This window comes from Ictalurus furcatus, chromosome 4, assembly GCF_023375685.1.
Source record: "Ictalurus furcatus strain D&B chromosome 4, Billie_1.0, whole genome shotgun sequence".
NCBI lineage: Eukaryota > Metazoa > Chordata > Actinopteri > Siluriformes > Ictaluridae > Ictalurus > Ictalurus furcatus.
The window spans coordinates 34,032,887-34,052,881 of NC_071258.1; the positions used below are offsets into that span (position 1 = coordinate 34,032,887).

At 42.5% G+C, this 19,995-nt stretch overlaps 1 protein-coding gene across 2 annotated transcripts; it reads left to right on the forward strand.

Annotated features, from left to right (window-relative positions):
* The first annotated feature begins 16,492 nt into the window (after window positions 1-16,492).
* On the forward strand, window positions 16,493-19,630 carry LOC128607083 (tubulin alpha-1A chain-like). 2 transcript variants are annotated; one of them, XM_053623711.1, is made up of 6 exons: window positions 16,584-16,646; window positions 17,295-17,382; window positions 17,477-17,860; window positions 17,977-18,199; window positions 18,307-18,455; window positions 18,537-19,630. In XM_053623711.1, exons 4-6 carry the CDS (start codon window positions 18,079-18,081, stop codon window positions 19,515-19,517), a joined length of 1,251 nt encoding a protein of 416 aa, XP_053479686.1. In that variant the 5' UTR covers window positions 16,584-16,646; window positions 17,295-17,382; window positions 17,477-17,860; window positions 17,977-18,078; the 3' UTR covers window positions 19,518-19,630. The 2 variants fall into 2 exon arrangements, with proteins under 2 accessions (XP_053479685.1, XP_053479686.1); XM_053623710.1 differs by lacking the exons at window positions 17,295-17,382; window positions 17,477-17,860 and having other exon boundaries at window positions 16,493-16,646.
* The last annotated feature ends 365 nt before the right edge of the window (window positions 19,631-19,995 follow it).

Here is a 19,995-nt window from a genome sequence, read left to right on the forward strand (position 1 = left end):
GCTAATGGCCTGCAGGAAGTCTGATAGACAGACGGCTCATTAATCAAAAACAGCTCAGAGCTAATTGTCTTTATTTCACAGGTCTCTACGGATCTGAGATCAGTTAAACACAGCCACACAAACCCAGCAGATAGAGATTAGAAATGATCATGGGATTAATGATGCATTACATTGAGCATTCAGATTATACTCACGCTGATCGTGCGTGTCACGTGCTTAGACTTGTGAGAGAAGGTAGATGGACGGATGGAGGCCTACACCGCCTTCCCTGAGAAAGTAACTTCCTCTTTATCTCGACTCAGGAGATGTTTTTCCATTACGCTCACACGCTATCCGTACGAATAACACATTCTCCAATCCAAAAACACCACGCTGGAGCTACAAACAGCTGTGTGATTTCAGACACGCCCCCTCGAGAGTCACGCCAGCAGGGTTGCATTGTTTAGACCAATTGGTCTAGTTTTAAAACAGCAAATAAGAATTGTTTCCAATGCAAAGACATGGAATAGGAAGAAAAATGCAGCGTCCTTTTCTCATTCCCGAACTTTTTTGGGATAGTTTCTGGGCTTTTTGTGCGGTTTTTGAGATGCAGATGAGGTGGAAATTTTGCTGAGATCTGGAAACTCTACACGAGAGTGCACATTGGTTGTCTTGGCCAGAATTCGAATGTTTAATTAGCCATGTTTAATTCCGTTACATTCTAATGCGCAACTTTTGTTTCGTTACACGCTACATTAACTTTCAATTACTGTACCTTTATAATTCTGCATGCTTTAATCGACTGAAAATGGAAAATCAGACCGATTTTAACCTGAGAACAACCAGCTAAAGTAAAAGTATATAAAAATGGCTGTTTTTGACTGCAATCATTCCTGCCATCTCTTATTTCCACTCTCACCTGTGTCCAGACCGCCGATGTGAGGATTTCAGCACCAAGTACAGGGACACACTAAGCACATGGGACAGTGCACATGGCCTGGGGCAAAACCACAAAGAAACACTCAAAGCTCGATGGAAATTACTGTCACTTTCCTCCCCGATTGTTCCCAGCTGGCAGCTCATCACAGGAGCAATGAAAAGACTGCTCATGGGAGGAGGAAGAGGACCGAAGCACAGTGATTGTAGGAAACCGAGCAGTAACCTTTGTCTCTTCCCCTCACCGAATTTCATTACATTTGCATTTACATTTACTCATTTAGCAGACGCTTTTATCCAAAGCAATTTACACACGAGGAAATACAAGCGGAGTGATATATCAAGCGGAGAACAATACAAGTAGTGATACTGTACTCGATTTTAGACTGAGTTCTAGAGAAGCAAAGTGTGCAGAGTAGAGCTGTAAGACCCAGTGTGAGTGCAGAATTTTTATTCATTTTTTATCGGGGGAGGGGTTTGGGAGAAGTTCAGGGTTAATTAAATGTTCACAGAAGAGGTTGGTCTGTTTTGGGCCATTTTTTTGAAGATGGTGTCAGATTCTGATGTCCGGATTGAGGTTGGAAGTTCATTCCACCACTGAGGGTCAGTTTGAAGGTTCTGGAAAGGGACCTCATGCCTCGCTGAGTAGGCATTACCAGGCATCCCAAAGCTTGAGTTCACAGCAAGACGTAGCGATGACTTGACCAACACAGAAAGTCCTGACCGATACAAAATCAGAGATTCTCTCTTCTCATCCCATCCATGAATAAATCATATTACTCACATTACACGTTCAGAATTTAAAAACATTGCGTGTAATCAGACTACTTGTTAATAGGAATAAATTACAGACTCACACACACTCACACACATCGAAAAGCCAGTATTATCAGCCCTCTAATTGATTTACTGTAAGTTCCCTTCCTGCAGCAGGAATAATGAAAAGGTGTGTAAGTGAAGCGTCCTCTCGATCTGCCTTTCATTAGCACACAGTGGAGCTTCTCTACTCTCGTTAACACACACTCTCTCTCCTGAGAGATCCACTGGGGCTGACTGTCTCTGTGTGCTTCTACTGACCAAATCGAGGGTAAATTTCCTGAACGCCAGTCATAAGAGACACCAGAGTCCAATAAACCTTTATTTCTTTACTTAGCAGACACTTCTGTATGAAGTTCCAAACTTTAGAATCCGATCCAGCTGAAAACGTACAGCTTAAGGCTCGCTAGCAGTGCTGGGGTTGGAACGAATTATCCTTCTGGTCACTAACACACAACTTGTAGAGAAGGCAGAGCCAGAGAGTGTGAGGAAGGTGGAGTCATTTACATCCCAGAGCACTGGTGTCAGTGGTTATTGGGTGTGGAGAAGCAGAGTGAATATCACGTGTGGTTTATCTCTCTTCTCAATATTATTAACTCCTCCTTATCTCTAGGTCGCGTCCTGAGAAGCTTTTGTCTGAGTGTGTTGTGCTGCCCTGTGAGGCAGCATGGGCAGCAGTTTGAAAAAAATGCAATTGGCTGCCTTCATGTGTCTTGGCGGAATCACGTGTTAGCCTTCACCCTCTCCAGTTGGTAGCTGTTATGTGATAAGGGAGAACTGATTGGGGTGTCCTTATAAACAAGAAAAACTGTGGACTCCACTACACTCGATCATGACTCTACACCAAACTGGACCCGAGAAGCGAGTACAAGAGATAACTAGAGGACAACATATTTCGTCCTTGTTCTCTGTGACCCCCTCCACCATTTCGTCATTCCCTATATTGAAGTCATTTGGCGTCCTTGGTGAAGCACAACAGTTATATAACATTGGAACTGGTGTAGAATTTGGATAAATGACACGTTTATCTCACGACAGCACACAGCAATGCCCCACTTCCCCAGAATACTAATGCCATGTTGTGTTTGTGTTTTAGTTATTCCACCTTGCCAAGCTTTATGTTCCTTTGTTATCACTCGCCGTTTCATCTGTGTCTCCTTGAGCCATTTATTAGTTCAGTGGGTCTCTGCCTTTGTAGCTCCCTTGTTGCGTGTTCTTGTCTGTTGTTTGGTTTTTACGCCTTGAAGTTACTTTGTTGTTGTACTTTGTGCAATGGATCCCAGTGACAAGCTGTTAAATAGTGCATATACATAAGATACGGAGCGGTAAACCTCGCAGAAGGATACAGAGGTAAACCTCACAGAGCAAGGTGATTGGTTCAAAAACAAGGCTGCAGTCCAAGTGGATTTATGCAGATGAAGCTCAATCATTGATAGCAAAGGAAATACATGAATTTATTTATTCAGTCATTTTCACTAAGTGCTCTAACCTGGTCAGGGTTGCGGTGATTCTGGAGTCTAACGAGAATAATAATTTTCTAGGCACTCAAAGCACTTTACATTGTATAAGGGGGAAATCTCCTCAACCATCACCAGTGTGTAGGATCCACCTGGACGATGCGAAGGCAGCCATAGTGCACCAGAACGCCCACCATACACCAGCTATTAGTGGAAAGGAGAGGAGAGTGATGTAGCCAACGCAGGAATGGAGATTATTAGGGGGCCATGATAGAGAAGGGCAAATGGGAGATTTTTAATGACCACAGAGAGTAAGGACCTCGGTTTAGCCATCTGAAGGACGGTGCTGTTTTTACAGCATAGTGTCCCCGTCACTACACGAACCTCCCACACACCACATGGTGAGCACCACCTGCTGGCCTCTCTAATACCACTTCCAGCAGCAACCGTAGTTTTCCCCGGGAGGTCTCCCATCCTGGCAAGGCACAACCATGCTTAGCTTCAGTGGGAAACCAGGCGAGAGCTGCAGGGTGATCTGGCTCTGGCTCAAGTCTATTGCACCCTGTTCAGTTTTATTTATATATGGATGAAACGTTGGCCACAGTGACACCTTTATGAGACACAGTGCTGAAAGTACTGTTACAGTATTAAAACAGATTATTATGATACAATGGTGGACTCACTCCAAAATCAATTCCACAGGCAACTTGATCAAGTCTCTTTTAAATAATCAATAACTCACCTGCCTGGAGAGGAAATGGTCAGCCTATCACGTTCATCCATACACACACATACACACCACACTGACAACTGTGAGTGTCATTGATAAAGCAGGGTTTAGCAATTATATCAGCTCTAAAAGCATAAGCAACATTTCAGTCCACTGCGTACGTGTATAAAAATATTCTATATTCTATATTCATTCACAGGAGTTGAGTTCAAGATTATATTAGCAAGCAGCTTCAAATCAACACTCCACTCCTGTGTTTGATAAAACCGCTAAAAATTCCCTTAATGCTATAATAGAAGTATGAAACCTTCATAATATATTATAACTTGCCATAAAAACAACGCCTATGAAAGCTGAATCCAGTAGACGTGATCTAAACAGAGCGAGGAACTGAGACATCATTTCCTCCAGACGAGAGCTGACTGGACACGAGAGCTTATTGTGCTGATATTTTCAGATCATAATAAAAGCAGAGCTCCAGTATCAGTCCGAGTAGGATCTCTATGCAGATGATATTTACTGGTGAAGGAAATGAAACCACATGAAAAGTCCTGTGTTGAACTCTCAGGTGATTGTCCCGCTCCTGATCCGGAATGAAGCGGCACGCCTTATCTTCAACGCCCCCATGTTCTCCATCACCACACGACTGTGTTCCCTCCACCGGCTTCCTGTAGCTACTCACATCACATTTAAAACACTCGTGCTTACGAAAGCAAAAACAGAGCGGATTTAACCCTCTGTGAGCCACAAGCACAGCTGGACTAAACTCTCCATCCATAGACTGTTGATTCGTTTTCTAACAGTAGTGGACCTGCACATGACAGCTTCATACTGTACTGCCCGTAATGTACAGCTAAAGCCAGCAAACACTGAAAATGTCCCTCTAAGAACCCAGAGAGAACTCACCGAGCAGCACGTCTCCTCGTCGTCCACAAATCGAATTAGACTTTTAATTAAAATGACAGGCTTGTTGCTCTAATCCTGTGGTGCTTAACCGCTCTATTCACATGATAAACACTTGGCGAAAACAATGTGAGTTCCTGTCTGCTTTAGAGAACTGCAGGTGGCACGTGGAGAGGGACCAGTGTGAACAAAAGGGGGGTTTTAAATTACAGCTCACAGAACTGAAGCCAGTCCCATCATGCACCAGCTCTACCAGTGCAGCGCTGCTGGCCAGACCGCATCTGAATGGAATCAGTTAGCAGAGTGTTCACTGTGATTGCCTTGGAAGGGCGAGAGACCGATCATCACAGAGAGAAAGAAAGAGTGAGGGAGGAAGAGAGAGAGAGAGAGAGAGAGGGAATGAGAGATCACATGCAGCAGACACGGAGAGAAAAGGCGCAGAGATTCTTCTTCTGTTTAAGCGGTGACCCCCGAGCAGCCGTGAACCCATTACACCCTTATGAAATATTGATGCAAACTCACACAGGAGTCCCTGTCCTTCACCCTGCCAGCAACCACGATGGTGCTTTGAACTGAATAGAACACACACACACACACACACACACACACACACACACACACACACACATACACACACACACACACACACACAAAAGCACTACTCACAAATACACACAAGGACAGATAAATCAGCAGTCGGGACACCTGAGACAAGAATATTTCATGTCCAGGATGGAAATGTGAAGTTTTCATATATGGAAGGAGTCTCCAGTGTCAGCACTTTGTCACAGTCAGTAAGCTTTCCACTCCGATATTTCTTTGAGAATTATTCTTTATTACTTACAGTGTAATTACTTACTTACTTACAGTACGTAGTATTAATATCACACGTGTGTTATATCACCAGTGTTTATTAAGGTCACAGTAAGAGCCGAGCAAATTATTTGTACACTAGGCTTGTGAGATGATGTGTAATATGCCATCTTTCTAACGAGCCCCCAATTGATGATAGTATCACCTGTGGCTTTGATGGGAAAAAGAAGTGGGCGTGGTCAGACATATGAACGATTTATGAGTTGGCTGTAGCTACAGTCACTAGCATTTGTGTTTAGTCTTCAGGACTTCTGCAACACTAATGTCGGGATTGTAAATAAACGTAACTAGTTAGTAGGTCGAACTCGTTCAGAATAAAATTTCAGTATAAAATTTCAGTATAGAGTTCAGTATAAAATTTCAGTATAAATTTCAGTATAAAATTTCAGTATAGAGTTCAGTATAAAATTTCAGTATAGAGTTCAGTATAAAATTTCAGTATAAAGTTCAGTATAAAATTTCAGTATAGAGTTCAATATAAAATTTCAGTATAGAGTTCAGTATAAAATTTCAGTATAGAGTTCAGTATAAAATTTCAGTATAGAGTTCAGTATAAAATTTCACTATAAATTTCAGTATAAAATTTCAGTATAGAGTTCAGTATAAAATTTCAGTATAAAATTTCAGTATAGAGTTCAGTATAAAATTTCAGTATAGAGTTCAGAATAAAATTTCAGTATAGAGTTCAGTATAAAATTTCAGTATAGAGTTCAGTATAAAATTTCAGTATCGAGTTCAGTATAAAATTTCAGTATCGAGTTCAGTATAAAATTTCATTATAAATTTCAGTATAAAATTTCAGTATAGAGTTCAGTATAAAATTTCAGTATAGAGTTCAGAATAAAATTTCAGTATAGAGTTCAGTATAAAATTTCAGTATAGAGTTCAGTATAAAATTTCAGTATAGAGTTCAGAATAAAATTTCAGTATAGAGTTCAGTATAAAATTTCAGTATAGAGTTCAGTATAAAATTTCATTATAAATTTCAGTATAAAATTTCAGTATAGAGTTCAGAATAAAATTTCAGTATAGAGTTCAGAATAAAATTTCAGTATAGAGTTCAGTATAAAATTTGAATAAAATGACATAAACAACATGTCCGTGTGCTCTATGGTGAGCAGCAGAGGAGATACTACGTAGTTTACTGAATTCTTGTATAGTGACGTCGCCATGATAAACAACATTTTATTTTCTGGATTGAAAACTCCGTTCAGGTTGTGACAGTGAAGACATTCGCGGCTTTCTCCGTTCAGCAGCGTGGCCGAGAGAAGCTGTTTCTCCCTGTTTTTCAGGCACGGCGCCGTCCGTTCTCTCAAACCCGCTGTACCTTCCTGTTCACTGACCTCGTACCTCTGCAGTCCGGTCTAAATCCCTCACACCGTCACGTGGGGAATCTGTGCTGCGGAACACCTGACGACGCAAAAAGCTTTCTCGTCTTCACATCTAAACAGCACGGCTCTCGCTTCTGAGAGTGTCATTTCATTAGCCTTAATGGATATAAATATACTTCTGCATTAGGTAAATAACCTGGAGAGGTAACGCACAGTTTCATTCCTGTCGAGAGCTGAGATTTTATTTCTTTAAACCGGTACAGAAAGCTCTCGGGGAACCGATCTCGTTTTGTGTTGTTAACTCTAAACGGTCTTCATCACACCTCAAATCGATCTTTTATGCTCTATAATAAGGAGACCGGTGTGGGGTTTGACTCCATACAATAGATTCTCCGCACTCATGTCTCTACTGAATTGTTCCAGTATTCTCGCTATAATCCTCTCTGTGTACGGCTTCACATCGTAATTCCACACCTTAACGTAACCGATGAAGAGTAATACGTTCCGTCACCTAAAGCCACAAACTCTTTTAGATCTTCTTCAGTCTGCTTCGCCTTTGCTGCTGCATTGCTGAGATCCTCACCCAACACAGATACCTCTCGCTGGACTGTGTTCAGGATTAGTGACTTAAATCGAAAAGTTCCATTCATATTGACGTGTATTCAGAGTCGGGTGCACGCAGGCTTCAGCTGGGTTTCCGGGCTCTCCGTTCATATTTATGGTGTGGAATTCACTCGTCTACGTTTAGTAGAAGAATCTGAGACGAGGGTTTTCGACAGCATCTAGACCACCGCCTTTAGAAATCCTGGATGGAGGACATGTCCGGGAAAAAGAGGACGTATGGTCTCCTTAATTCACCTCGAAATATGGCCGGTTCCTCACACGGGTTCATCGCCGTGGTTATAGTGTGTGTGTGTGTGTGTGTGTGTGTGTGTGGTTAATTCTATTCCAGTTTCAGCTCAGCTACATCACGTAACCGAAGGATAATTCTCTTTGTTACATCCCAGGCTGGACTCAGGGACATTAAAGGACTTCCGGTAGAGTTATGGGTCAGAAAACAGCGTCCGGAAAAAAGACACAAGCAAACAAGGTGAAAGTCACGAACTCCCTCATGCATTATTCCTAACCTCTTACTCTCGTCACTCTCTGCGGAATTGTCTGACACTCCAGATGAATAATTAACAATTTCATTCTCACTAAAGGTGACATGTGTGTGTGTGTGTGTGTGTGTGTGACCCTGGGCCGGTCATCAGTTTGATGTCTTAACACGTGCCACGTGTCTAAAGTTCGGTACCGAGTCTCCGTATGGAGGTTCAGATTTGAGATATTTTGCACTAATATCCACGAACACACTGTACTTTATGTCATGAAGGCGTTTTATGTCGGCTGACACAACACGTACAGCATGACGCCTGTGAATATAGGACACGACTCGTCTTAAAGCATGCTGCAATCACATCTCGGGATATTTGCATACCTTGGCAGCCGAACGTTGCCATGGTTACTACGAGGACATCGCTGTAACGGCGGTATCGGGTATCACGTGACGCTCTAACAGGTGTAATATCGGTAACGTATGAAAAAATGGAAGGTGTGGGATCTCACTCACTCGCTCCCTCTCAGTAAGAGCTTTATCCTGGTCAGGGTGGCAGTGGATCTGGAGTCGAGCCCGGGAACACTGAGGATGACGTGGGTGATGGTGGGAATCACACGGCAGCATGCACACACACATTCACACTTAGGGGCAATTTCGCATAGCTGTTCCACCTCCCTGAGAAACCTGATGAACCCTGAGGAAACCCACACGGATGAGAGAGGACGCGTGAAGCTCCACTCGGAGAGTGACGCGAGCTCAGGATCAAACCGGGGAGCTGTGACGCAGCCACGTTACCCGCTAATCCGGCGTGACGCTTCATAGTTTAAAAATCGAACCCCAGAGTGACCGATTCAGACATAAATATAAAAAAACATTAACATCAGTACGTTTTTGTTCCCATGGAATAAAGTCTAGCGTTTTGGAGGCGGTTTGTGAGAAATCCTAAATATCCTGAGACGTATTGTATATCATAGAAATGCCTTTGAGGATGACTTTTGCGAGATCATATTTCTGTCACATTGCACACCCCTATCTGCACCGAATCCCTCTCGTTTCTCATTACTCACTACCACAGTAGGGCTGTAGGAATGAATTTTCCCACACTGATCCGGGATGACCTTTAACTCAGGCGGTGTCCTCCGCGTCCTGCTCATGCACCAAGGCCCGACATCCATAAATCATTTCAAATCACACCACATATCTCACAGGATCTCACTGAAATGTTCAGCACAGATAAAGCTGACCATCTACTCCACATCTGCACTAAATGCTGAACGCTCGATGCTACCGAGGACTTTGTGGAGCATTAAAATGGGCTTTTATTACGACGAGCATCGCCTCTGCTGTACGTCACGCAGTCTAATAAAAAATCTCCCGCGTGTATTCCGTGGAACAATCTCCGCGGCGTTTTTACTCCCACTAGGTACGGTGGACAACAACCTTAAACGTTTTTAGAACAGAATAGAGATATCACGTCAAAATAAGCTCGACAACATGCTGGTCCACGATCACCTGCCTGCTGGTACCGCCCCACGTTAAACCACGCCCACATCTGCGATAAAGCACTGATCAAATTAACTTAGGTCCTAGAAAGACCTGAAGACTTTTCTACTTCACTCTGGAAGTGGATCTGTTTGAGCAGAGTGTACAGGAGACTTTCTCTCAGGAATGTTCTGATTAGTTGAATCAGGAGAGTCGGAGCAGGGAAAACGCTGATCTTCAGGTTCTCCAGGAGCCCGGAAACATCTGGCTCTGGCTCGTAACACTTTTCCTAATTTACTTAAAGTCTCTAAAATGTCATCGTTCGAGTCGGTCAAATGAAGAAACGCGCGTTTACGGAGCGACCGTTTGTTTTATCCTGTACAAAAGGCACTTAATGATAATTGTGTGTGAAAGAGGAAGAGAATAATGAACCTTGTTCTGAAAGCGTTTTCTCACCAAACGCTTTTCGTTCATTTTCTGTAAAATTACAGCAGGTGAGTGAAGCACTAATGTTACTCGTGCTTGAACATTATTTTCCTTTTGCTTTACAAAATATACATCCTTAGCAGCTGAATGTGGGTCTGATTATTTTAATAGTGTTCGATCTGGAGATACAAGCAAGGCAAACATTTATATATGGTTTCTCTCTCTCTCTCTCTCTCTCTCTCTCTCTCTCACTCTCTTTGCCTCTTTCTCACATCTCCATCACATGCATCCTGTCTCCCGAGGAGCGTTTCCTGCGTCTTCGTACAGACGTGTGTAATATCCGATACGGACGTCACCGAGTGGAAACCTTCAGCAGGAATGACAGTGTTATTGAGGCAGAGCAGGTTAGACAGTAACCTGATTGGACATTGATGAAGTGGAGCAGCGTCGTCTGTCATGTCATGCACACACACACACACACACACACAATTTATAATCCTTAACCCTTACAGGAATGTAACAGGAATATCACCAAGGAGTTTCCTCAAAGTAATTCCAGCGAAACGTCCCTGTGTAAGCCGTTACTATGGAAACGAAGGTGCATCAGAACGAGCGTTAATAGCGTATAAATCTGCGATTTGCAGCTGCACGACTGTCAGAACTGCTGCTGCACAAAATTAACCAAACACCTTTTTTTTTTTTTTTTTTTTAACGTCCATCCACTGTTTCCTCTTCCTTCACATGCAGCACAGTGGGAGTGTAAACATCACAAGCACAAGCTCCGGAGCACGTCGACTGTCGATTTCTGGTGAATTCGCTTCAACATCCTGCTTCTTTTACGGTTATATCGTGATGTGTTTTTGGGACGTGAATATGAGCGATGCTGAAAAAAGATCGAATAGAGATGCGCAGTAGTAGAAGATGAAATGTGAAGGATATATGATCTAGTCTGAGAGTGATCAGTCCATACTTCCTACCACAATATCATCTTACACCCACTTTAGATCTACGACTAAAACACTTATCGACTGAGGGGTGTTTATAGGACGCTGTATCAATAAATGTGTGTGTGTGAAGATTTACTGTACCTGTGCACACCTTTCAGCTGCGCACTGCCCTCTGGTGGCCGTGTGGTGTTTAAGGGGGGAATTCAGAGCGCACAGACAGTGTGTGTGTGTTTGTGTGTGTGTGTGTGTGTGTGTGTGTGTGTGTGTGTGTGTTTGTGTGTGGAGAGTAAAGCTACAACATAAAACAGCTCATATTGATGATAAAGTTGTGCCTGGAGAGATTTTACAGTAAGACCCGGCTATATTGAATCCCTGAAAAAGTTCGGAAAAATAGAAGATGATGAGATTTCTTCTGGCCTTTTGAAATTCCGTGCACATATAATTGCAGAGGCGGACAAATCACGAACGTATTAGCTCGCCCACCGGGAAAATCCTTATCCACTTTTTTTTTTTCCCCTCAACTTTAGCACGTCATGTTTATGAGCTGTGGTGCTCTGTCCTCGCGTCACATGTAAAAGATATTATTCGAGTCTGGTCAGTGTCTTAATTCTCTTCTCGGTATGTTTAAAGGCGTGTTGTGCGAGCACTTTGTTCTGGTTTCATCGCTCTTTCATACCTACACTCTGAAAACAACATCTCTCTAATAACGATGGCTGATGTGTGTAGTGCAGCAGGAGGTAGGATTGTGATTGAGAAGCGTGATATGGTTACAGTATCAAGGTCCATCACGCCATCATTACATTTACCTTCATGGCATTTGGCAGATGCCCTCATGCAGAGTGACTTACCTTCATCTGATTTTTATACAATGAGCAGCTGAGGGTTTTGAGGGCTTTGCTCAAGGGCCCAGCAGTGGCAGCTTGGTGGGACGTAATAGGATATGTAATTGGGATGTAACTGGGATGTAATTGGGATGTAACTGGGATGTAATTGGGATGTACCTGATATGTAACTGGGCGGTAATTCAGATGTACCTTATATGTGACTGGGAAGTAATTGGGATGCAACTGGGATGTACCTGATATGTAATTGGGATGTACCTGATATGTAACTGTGATGGAATTTTGATGTAGTTGGGATGTACCTGACATGTAATTGGGATGTACCTGATATGTAATTGGGATGTACCTGATATGTAACTGGGAAGTAATTGGGATACAATTGGGATGTACCTGATATGTAATTGGGATGGAATTGGGATGGAACTGGAATGTAATTGGGATGTACCTAATATATAACTGGGATGTAATTGGGATGGAACTGGAATGTAATTGAGATGTACCTGATTTGAAATTGGGATGTACCTGATATGGAACTAGGATGGAACTGGGATGTAATTGGTATTGAGTGTTCGTTTGGCCTCCAGTGTTTGGTGAACCAGATTAAGGCCCTTGACTTAGTGACCCTACAGATTATTTGTAGCATTTACTTCACACTGTTAGGATAAGGCTAAAGTAGTATAAACTCTCTTCAGTGCATATTTAAGAGATAATTAATCCCAAATGGGTGATCATGACCCCGATGTGAAATGGAGGAATTTTATTACGCTCCTTATTATACAGTTACTTATCAAAGAAAATGTTTCCAATTTAGTATTCAATTATTCATCTGAAGACATATTATACAGAAAGTACTATAAATTATTCAGTAAATGCAGTGAAAATGTAGTTAGAGAGTGAGGAATGGAAATGAGGTGCCTCAGATGGGTCTTTGGGGTTTTAGGGGTTAATTTGAGAGACAATACTGTTTCGAAATGATTTCATCAGCGGTTTCAGGCTTCTGCTAAGAAATAACAGACCATCAGAATTACTCAGTAATGTCGAGAACTGCACAGCAAAACTCATTTAGGATTTTTTTAGCAAACATTGGTGTTATATTGTGTTATACACTGTAGGGTCAAAAGTATTTGGACACCTCCCCATTACACCCTTATGTGCTTGTTGAACATCCCATTCTAGATTCTGCTCTCATAAGCTCCACTTTTCTGGGAAGGCTTTCCACTAGATTTTGGGGCGTGGCTGTTGGGGATTTGTGTTCATTCAGCTACAGGAGCATTAGTGAGGTCAGGCACTGATGTTGCGGTGTCAAGGAGAGTCCAGTTACAGTTCAGTTCAGTGGGGTTGAGGTCAGGGCTCTGTGCAGGACACTCGAGTTCTTCCACTCCAACCTTAACACACCATGTCTTCATGGAGCTCGCTTTGTGCACAGGGGCGTCGTCATGCTTGAAAAGAAATCTTAACGCTACAGCGTACAAAAATGTCCTTCAACGTTGAAAGCTTCCAATTTTGTGGCACCAGTCTGTGGAAGAAGCACATATGGGTGTGATTGTCAGGTGTACACAAACTTTTGTCCATATAGCTGTGGGATTTTCATCCCTCCTGAACCAAACCTCAGCTCACGTCCGAATGAAACCGACACGTTTAATTCACAGCTAATGTTTGAGGATGAGGGTGAAATCCCTGAGTTAAAAGTAGATCCATTAAACACACAGTGTCCAAGTAAAGAATAAATCCTAAATCCGATTATTATTGAGTGTGTGTGTGTGTGTGTGTGTGTGTGTGTGTGTGTTTGCACCACATCATTCTTATGACGCCATCAATGCGACCTCGTGATTTAATGCTCAGCACTAATACTTGTTCGAGCTGTTGACATATTAGATTTTAGCCCGGCGTCTAATATCACCGCCAGCCGTCACTGGAGTTAATTGAAGTGAATTAAAATTAAATAAAGACTTAATTCGGCAGCGAGGATGTGGCTGTGGGCTAGAGAGTCAGCCTGAAGCAGGATGCATTAAAAACAGTTGATTCGTGTACATTCAAGAGAGGAAGATTTCTAATGAGCTCTCATGTGAAGCCAGCAGCAGCCATAATAAATGTGTATGGTGGGTTTAGGATCAGTCAGGGTTCTCTGCTACACAGCTCCTCCGCAAAATCGGAAAAAATATATCAGCGTTTTTCCTGTGTGAAAAGCGGAATTAAAGTTTCTTGCATTCAGCTAACAAACTAGCCTGGTGTGTTTTGGTATCTTCATGACTAGGGGTGTCACGGTGTCACGGCTTCACAGATCATCACGGTGTATGATCAGACGGTGACATCACTGATGACCTTTCCTACATACTGATTAAAACGCATTTCTGTCTTTTACCCTCTACCCATTCTTTTTAAATAAATAGACATGAAAAAAAAAGAAGAAGAAGAAGGTCTCAGACCCCAAGCAGAAACTACAGCAACATAAAATCCTAACAATAATAAAGTAATAATAATATAGTTACATCATCAGTGTTCATGTGATCCCAGAAGACCAGAGTCTCTTCTCTTCGGCCATAGCGTATCTCTTTTAGAGTTAATGCGCTTGACTGTGTATGAAGGCGCTGATGAAATCTATAAGGCCATCGGGGAACTGAAGCTGAACCTGGTGCACATCACATTGATTAAATGATATAAAGCAAAGTAATAAAACAATAGATTGTTTTCAGAAGCACTTTGTGTTGCCATGGATGGGCTCTCTTAATTTCCTCAAGGGGCTGAAAAATAAGTTTGTGTAATGACATGGAGAGGAAAATGACTCTCCTGGGTTAGCCTGATTGTCAAACGGGCGTCATTTTTAGGCATGTTCCAAAGAATTGTGGACCAATAAAGGGGCAAATCTAATTTTCTGGTTTGTTCCCCTATCACCTCGTCTTCTCCGTGAGCAACACTTAATGGATGGAGATGAGAAGAAAGAAAACAAGACGCATGGCCGTGAATTTTAACGAAGATATACACGAGGCTCACTTTTGAAATGTCACCTTTTATCTGTGTTCCTGCTTGACACACCACCAGTGAAACATGACTAACAAACACCTCGGCAGGTCCTCATGGAACAAGCATTTTTATGAATGTCATGGATATCCAGGAAGGGACTCCGGACTACAGTTCCCAGCAGCCACTGCACCACACAGCATTGTCATCATCATCGTCACATGACCACCTGCACCTGATTCTCATTCACTTAACAAGCACCTATGTGTACATAGCCACAGTTTGCACTGCACGCCTGGTCTTGCATTTGTCTTTCGTTGCTGTTTTTTTTTTTTTTTCTGTCTTTGTGTTCATGCACAGCAAAATCCACAGAAACTAATCAGCTCTATTGGAGTTAATTTCAACACTTTTAAAGGGTCCGGAGGGATCCACGCTCCACAGGGTCATTTGAACACGTTAATAGAGTTCACATCAACTCTTTGTATAGTTGAAATTTAACACTACTCAAGTGTTAGTTTCTCAAAGTGATCAGTCCTAAAGACTCTCTTGTGTAGGAAAATTTACTGTCTGTTACAAAGCTGACACGTGAGATTCATTTTTATAAATGTTAAATATATATATCCTTACAAAAAACCTTAATGGATAAATAACAACAACACACATTTATCCACCACATCTTGGAGAATTGTAGTCTTCTTAATCACTGGTGTCTTATATTCACAAATTATGGTCACAATTAGAGGTCATCCATCCATCCATCCATCTTCTATACCACTTTATCCTTTTCAGGGTCACGGGGAACCTGGAGCCTATCCCAGGGAGCATGGGGCACAAGGCGGGGTACACCCTGGACAGGGTGCCAATCCATCGCAGAGCACAATCACATACACACTCACACACCCATTCGTACACTACGGACACTGTGGACATACCAGTCAACCTACCATGCATGTCTTTGGACTGGGGGAGGAAACCAGAGTACCCGGAGGAAGCACGGGGAAAACATGCAAACTCCACACACACAGGGCCACGGTGGGAATCGAACCCCCGACCCTGGACGTGTGAGACGAACGTGCTAACCTGATCATCAAGGCACCTGATGTTAACTTATAATCTTTTTAAAATAACCATCATCACATATGCACTGGCCTGTTTTTGTGGCATACTGTATATAAAACAGACGCTTCATTAACACAACATTAGAAAATGTACTTTGACTAAAGAGAAGAACAAAAGGCACCAGATGGAAGATGACAGAATCAAGTTACAATGAAAGATGCTTGTAGCCTGAATGTGTTTTAACCTTTAATATGACCATATTGTAAAAAGTGGAATCTGTGTCGCACTGAAAATTTAAAATACATCATAAATTATTATTATTATTATTATTATTATTATTATTATTATTATTATTATTATTATTATTATTTTACCTAAATAATAGAGTAGAACAGTGGGGCACAAGTCAATATTACAGACTTTTACACCTAATCGTCTCAACTGTTCTACTTCGAATTCAATACAGAAACATGAATGTGATATAATCATGAATCTGATAAAAAAAAAAAATACACGTATATCAGTATATTAAGTAGTATGTACATATAAAACGGCTGTGTCTGTGTTTGAGATGGTAACTGGGTAAGGCTGTAGGCGGAATCTTTTCCTTACGGTCCCTTTTCATCCAATAGTAAGCAGCCATCGTTTCCAGCACGACCAATAGGAATGCAGGAGACGCTGTCGCCAGGGCGACGCGTCAATAAACAGGGAGGCTCGAGCAGTCAAAAGTCATTCTTCTTACATCGACCCGTTAGTTGTTGAGCTGTAAGATTTCTTCGCGGAGACATCATCAAACCCATTAGGAACAATGGTGAGCACTTTTCCCTCTGTTTTATATGAAATAGAAATATATAAAGTAGGATTACGTAACATATTTTTTTCATTATTTTTACGTAGGTCATATATATATATAATCAAGGGTGTAGGTTTGTTCTCAATGTTGGTAGGGACACCCACCCACCCCGGGAAAAAAAAAAGACTGTTTAATGTTGACAACCAAATGGTTTATTAAAATATAACATCTATATTTACATTTAATATCTGTATTTACATTTAAATACAAATTATACTAAGCAACAGATCAAGGAGTAAAAGATTCTAAATTCTAAAATTCTGCCCTTCTAAAATATTTGTAGGGACATGTCCCTACCGTCCATATGCAAATCTATAGCCTTGTATATGATATACCGGAGCGACTACAGCAGCCATTAACCCCTTAACAATAGATGCACTGGTCATATTGACTTTAGACAGACGAGACAGAAAATAATATTTGAAACGAACAAACTTCCTTTTATTCTTGGGTCAAAATGACCCAAGCATAACCTGTGTCATATAAATGTAAAGTAAAAGTGTCATGTTTCTATCTACAACAGAGACACATAGTTTGACCTAAAAAAAAAAAAAAATGGTTTGTCTTTGTGTAGAAAATTAAAACTGGTCATTTTGACCCAAACAGACGGATAGAGGCTCCCAAGAAATACGGACGTCACCAGTAAAATGATCATAAGATCACAATTTCCGGGTGACAACAGACTGCTGCATAAGTACAGATCATTTCTCAGCAATTGTATAGATTTTGGTGCTATCTGGATAATATCTTTGCTATCGGAATTATTCATTTTGTTCATTCATATTCAGTAACAGGGCGCATGGTGGCTTAGTGGTTAGCACGTTCGTCTCACGCCTCCAGGGTCGGGGGTTCGATTCCCACCGTGGCCCTGTGTGTGCGGAGTTTGCATGTCCGTGCTGCGGGGGTTTCCTCCGGGTACTCCGGTTTCCTCCCCCAGTCCAAAGACATGCATGGTAGGCTGATTGGCGTGTCCAAAGTGTCCGTAGTGTACGAATGGGTGTGTGAGTGTGTATGTGATTGTGCATTGTGATGGATTGGCACCCTGTCCAGGGTGTACCCCGCCTTGTGCCCCATGCTCCCTGGGATAGGCTCCAGGTTCCCCGTGACCCTGAAAAGGAGTAAGTGGTATAGAAGATGGATGGATACTCAGTAACACTCTGTCCTGGTCAGGGGTGAGGTGGATCTGCAAGACTGGGTGTGCGTGGGACACCAGTCCATCGCAGGGTATATTTAGTATATCTAATTCAGAAATGCTCCTTTTTCTTAACTGTGTTCTGTCCTCCCACAGCGTGAGTGCGTGTCTATCCATGTTGGTCAGGCTGGTGTCCAGATTGGCAATGCGTGCTGGGAACTCTACTGTCTTGAACACGGCATCCAGCCGGACGGACAGATGCCCAGCGACAAGACCATCGGAGGTGGAGATGATTCCTTCAACACCTTCTTTAGTGAGACTGGGGCTGGAAAGCATGTCCCCAGGGCTGTTTTTGTGGATCTGGAGCCCACGGTCATAGGTAAGATTGAGATCTTATGGTGCATGACTTTACCTGTTAATGAAATAAAGCTAATGGGTCTGTGGTGGTCTGGTTCATAATCTAATTTATATGGACTTTTCCGTTAGATGAGGTCCGCACTGGAACATACCGCCAGCTGTTCCACCCTGAGCAGCTCATCACAGGAAAAGAGGATGCTGCCAATAACTACGCTCGCGGTCACTACACCATTGGCAAGGAAATTATCGATCTGGTGTTGGACAGGATCCGCAAACTGGTGAGTATCAGCAAACTGTCTACTGATAATTACAAATATAACAGAATAATATGAATAAATTTATTATGATTCTCTTTATAGGCTGACCAGTGCACAGGTCTCCAGGGTTTCCTGGTGTTCCACAGCTACGGAGGTGGAACCGGTTCTGGTTTCACCTCCCTGCTGATGGAACGCCTGTCTCTTGACTACGGTAAGAAGTCCAAGCTGGAGTTCTCCATCTATCCAGCTCCCCAGGTGTCTACTGCTGTGGTGGAGCCCTACAACTCCATCCTGACCACCCACAGCACCCTAGAGCACTCCGACTGTGCTTTCATGGTGGACAACGAAGCCATCTATGACATTTGCCGTAGAAACCTCGATATCGAGCGCCCTACATACACTAACCTGAATAGGCTGATTGGTCAGATCGTGTCCTCCATCACGGCCTCTCTCCGTTTCGATGGCGCCCTCAATGTCGACCTTACTGAATTCCAGACCAACTTGGTGCCCTACCCTCGTATTCATTTCCCACTAGCCACCTATGCTCCAGTGATCTCCGCAGAGAAAGCTTACCATGAGCAGCTCTCTGTGGCTGAAATCACAAATGCCTGCTTTGAGCCGGCCAATCAGATGGTGAAATGTGACCCACGTCACGGCAAGTACATGGCCTGCTGCCTGCTGTACCGTGGTGATGTGGTGCCTAAAGATGTGAATGCTGCTATCGCCACCATCAAGACCAAGCGCACCATTCAGTTTGTGGACTGGTGTCCCACTGGGTTCAAGGTGGGCATCAACTACCAGCCTCCCACTGTGGTTCCAGGGGGAGACCTGGCCAAGGTGCAGAGGGCCGTGTGCATGCTGAGCAACACCACAGCTGTCGCTGAGGCCTGGGCTCGTCTCGATCACAAGTTCGATCTGATGTACGCCAAGCGCGCCTTTGTGCACTGGTATGTTGGTGAGGGTATGGAAGAGGGCGAGTTCTCTGAGGCCAGAGAGGACATGGCTGCCCTGGAGAAGGATTATGAAGAAGTTGGTGTTGACTCCATTGATGGTGAAGGAGAGGAAGAGGGAGAGGAGTATTAAAATACTGGAAGGAAGTTATTGTCTGGTGTAAGATGAAATGAACCTTTTACAACAAACAAAATAACACTGTATGCAAAAACGTAAAGAAATAAAGCTCCTTCCAAGTTCCCACATTTGGTTGTCTTTTAATTGTATTAAATTGGGGAAATAAATAAATAAATAAATTATCAAAAAGAATACATATTTTCTAAAGCAAAACATTGTTCCATAAGCAAATAGATACTTTACACATTACTGAGAAAAAAATGTCTAAAGCTAACCCGCCAAGCTTTACAACAAACATGATTATATTATGGAAATAATTTGGTATAAGTAAAAGGCTCGTGCTGATATACCGTATGTCTCACAAATTCTTGACCATTTCAAACAAATAATGGTGGTTTTTCTAGTCAATTGGGTAAAAGTCTTCAAAGTAACATGATCTATTTGAAGATCATTTTTACTCAGATATTACATGCATAATAGGAAGGAATTGAGC

Coding starts and splice junctions, on each gene's coding strand:
- LOC128607083 (XM_053623710.1), top strand. Junction 18,200..18,306: donor TCTGGAGCCCACGGTCATAG/GTAAGATTGAGA, acceptor CTTTTCCGTTAG/ATGAGGTCCGCACTGGAACA. Junction 18,456..18,536: donor TGGACAGGATCCGCAAACTG/GTGAGTATCAGC, acceptor TTCTCTTTATAG/GCTGACCAGTGCACAGGTCT.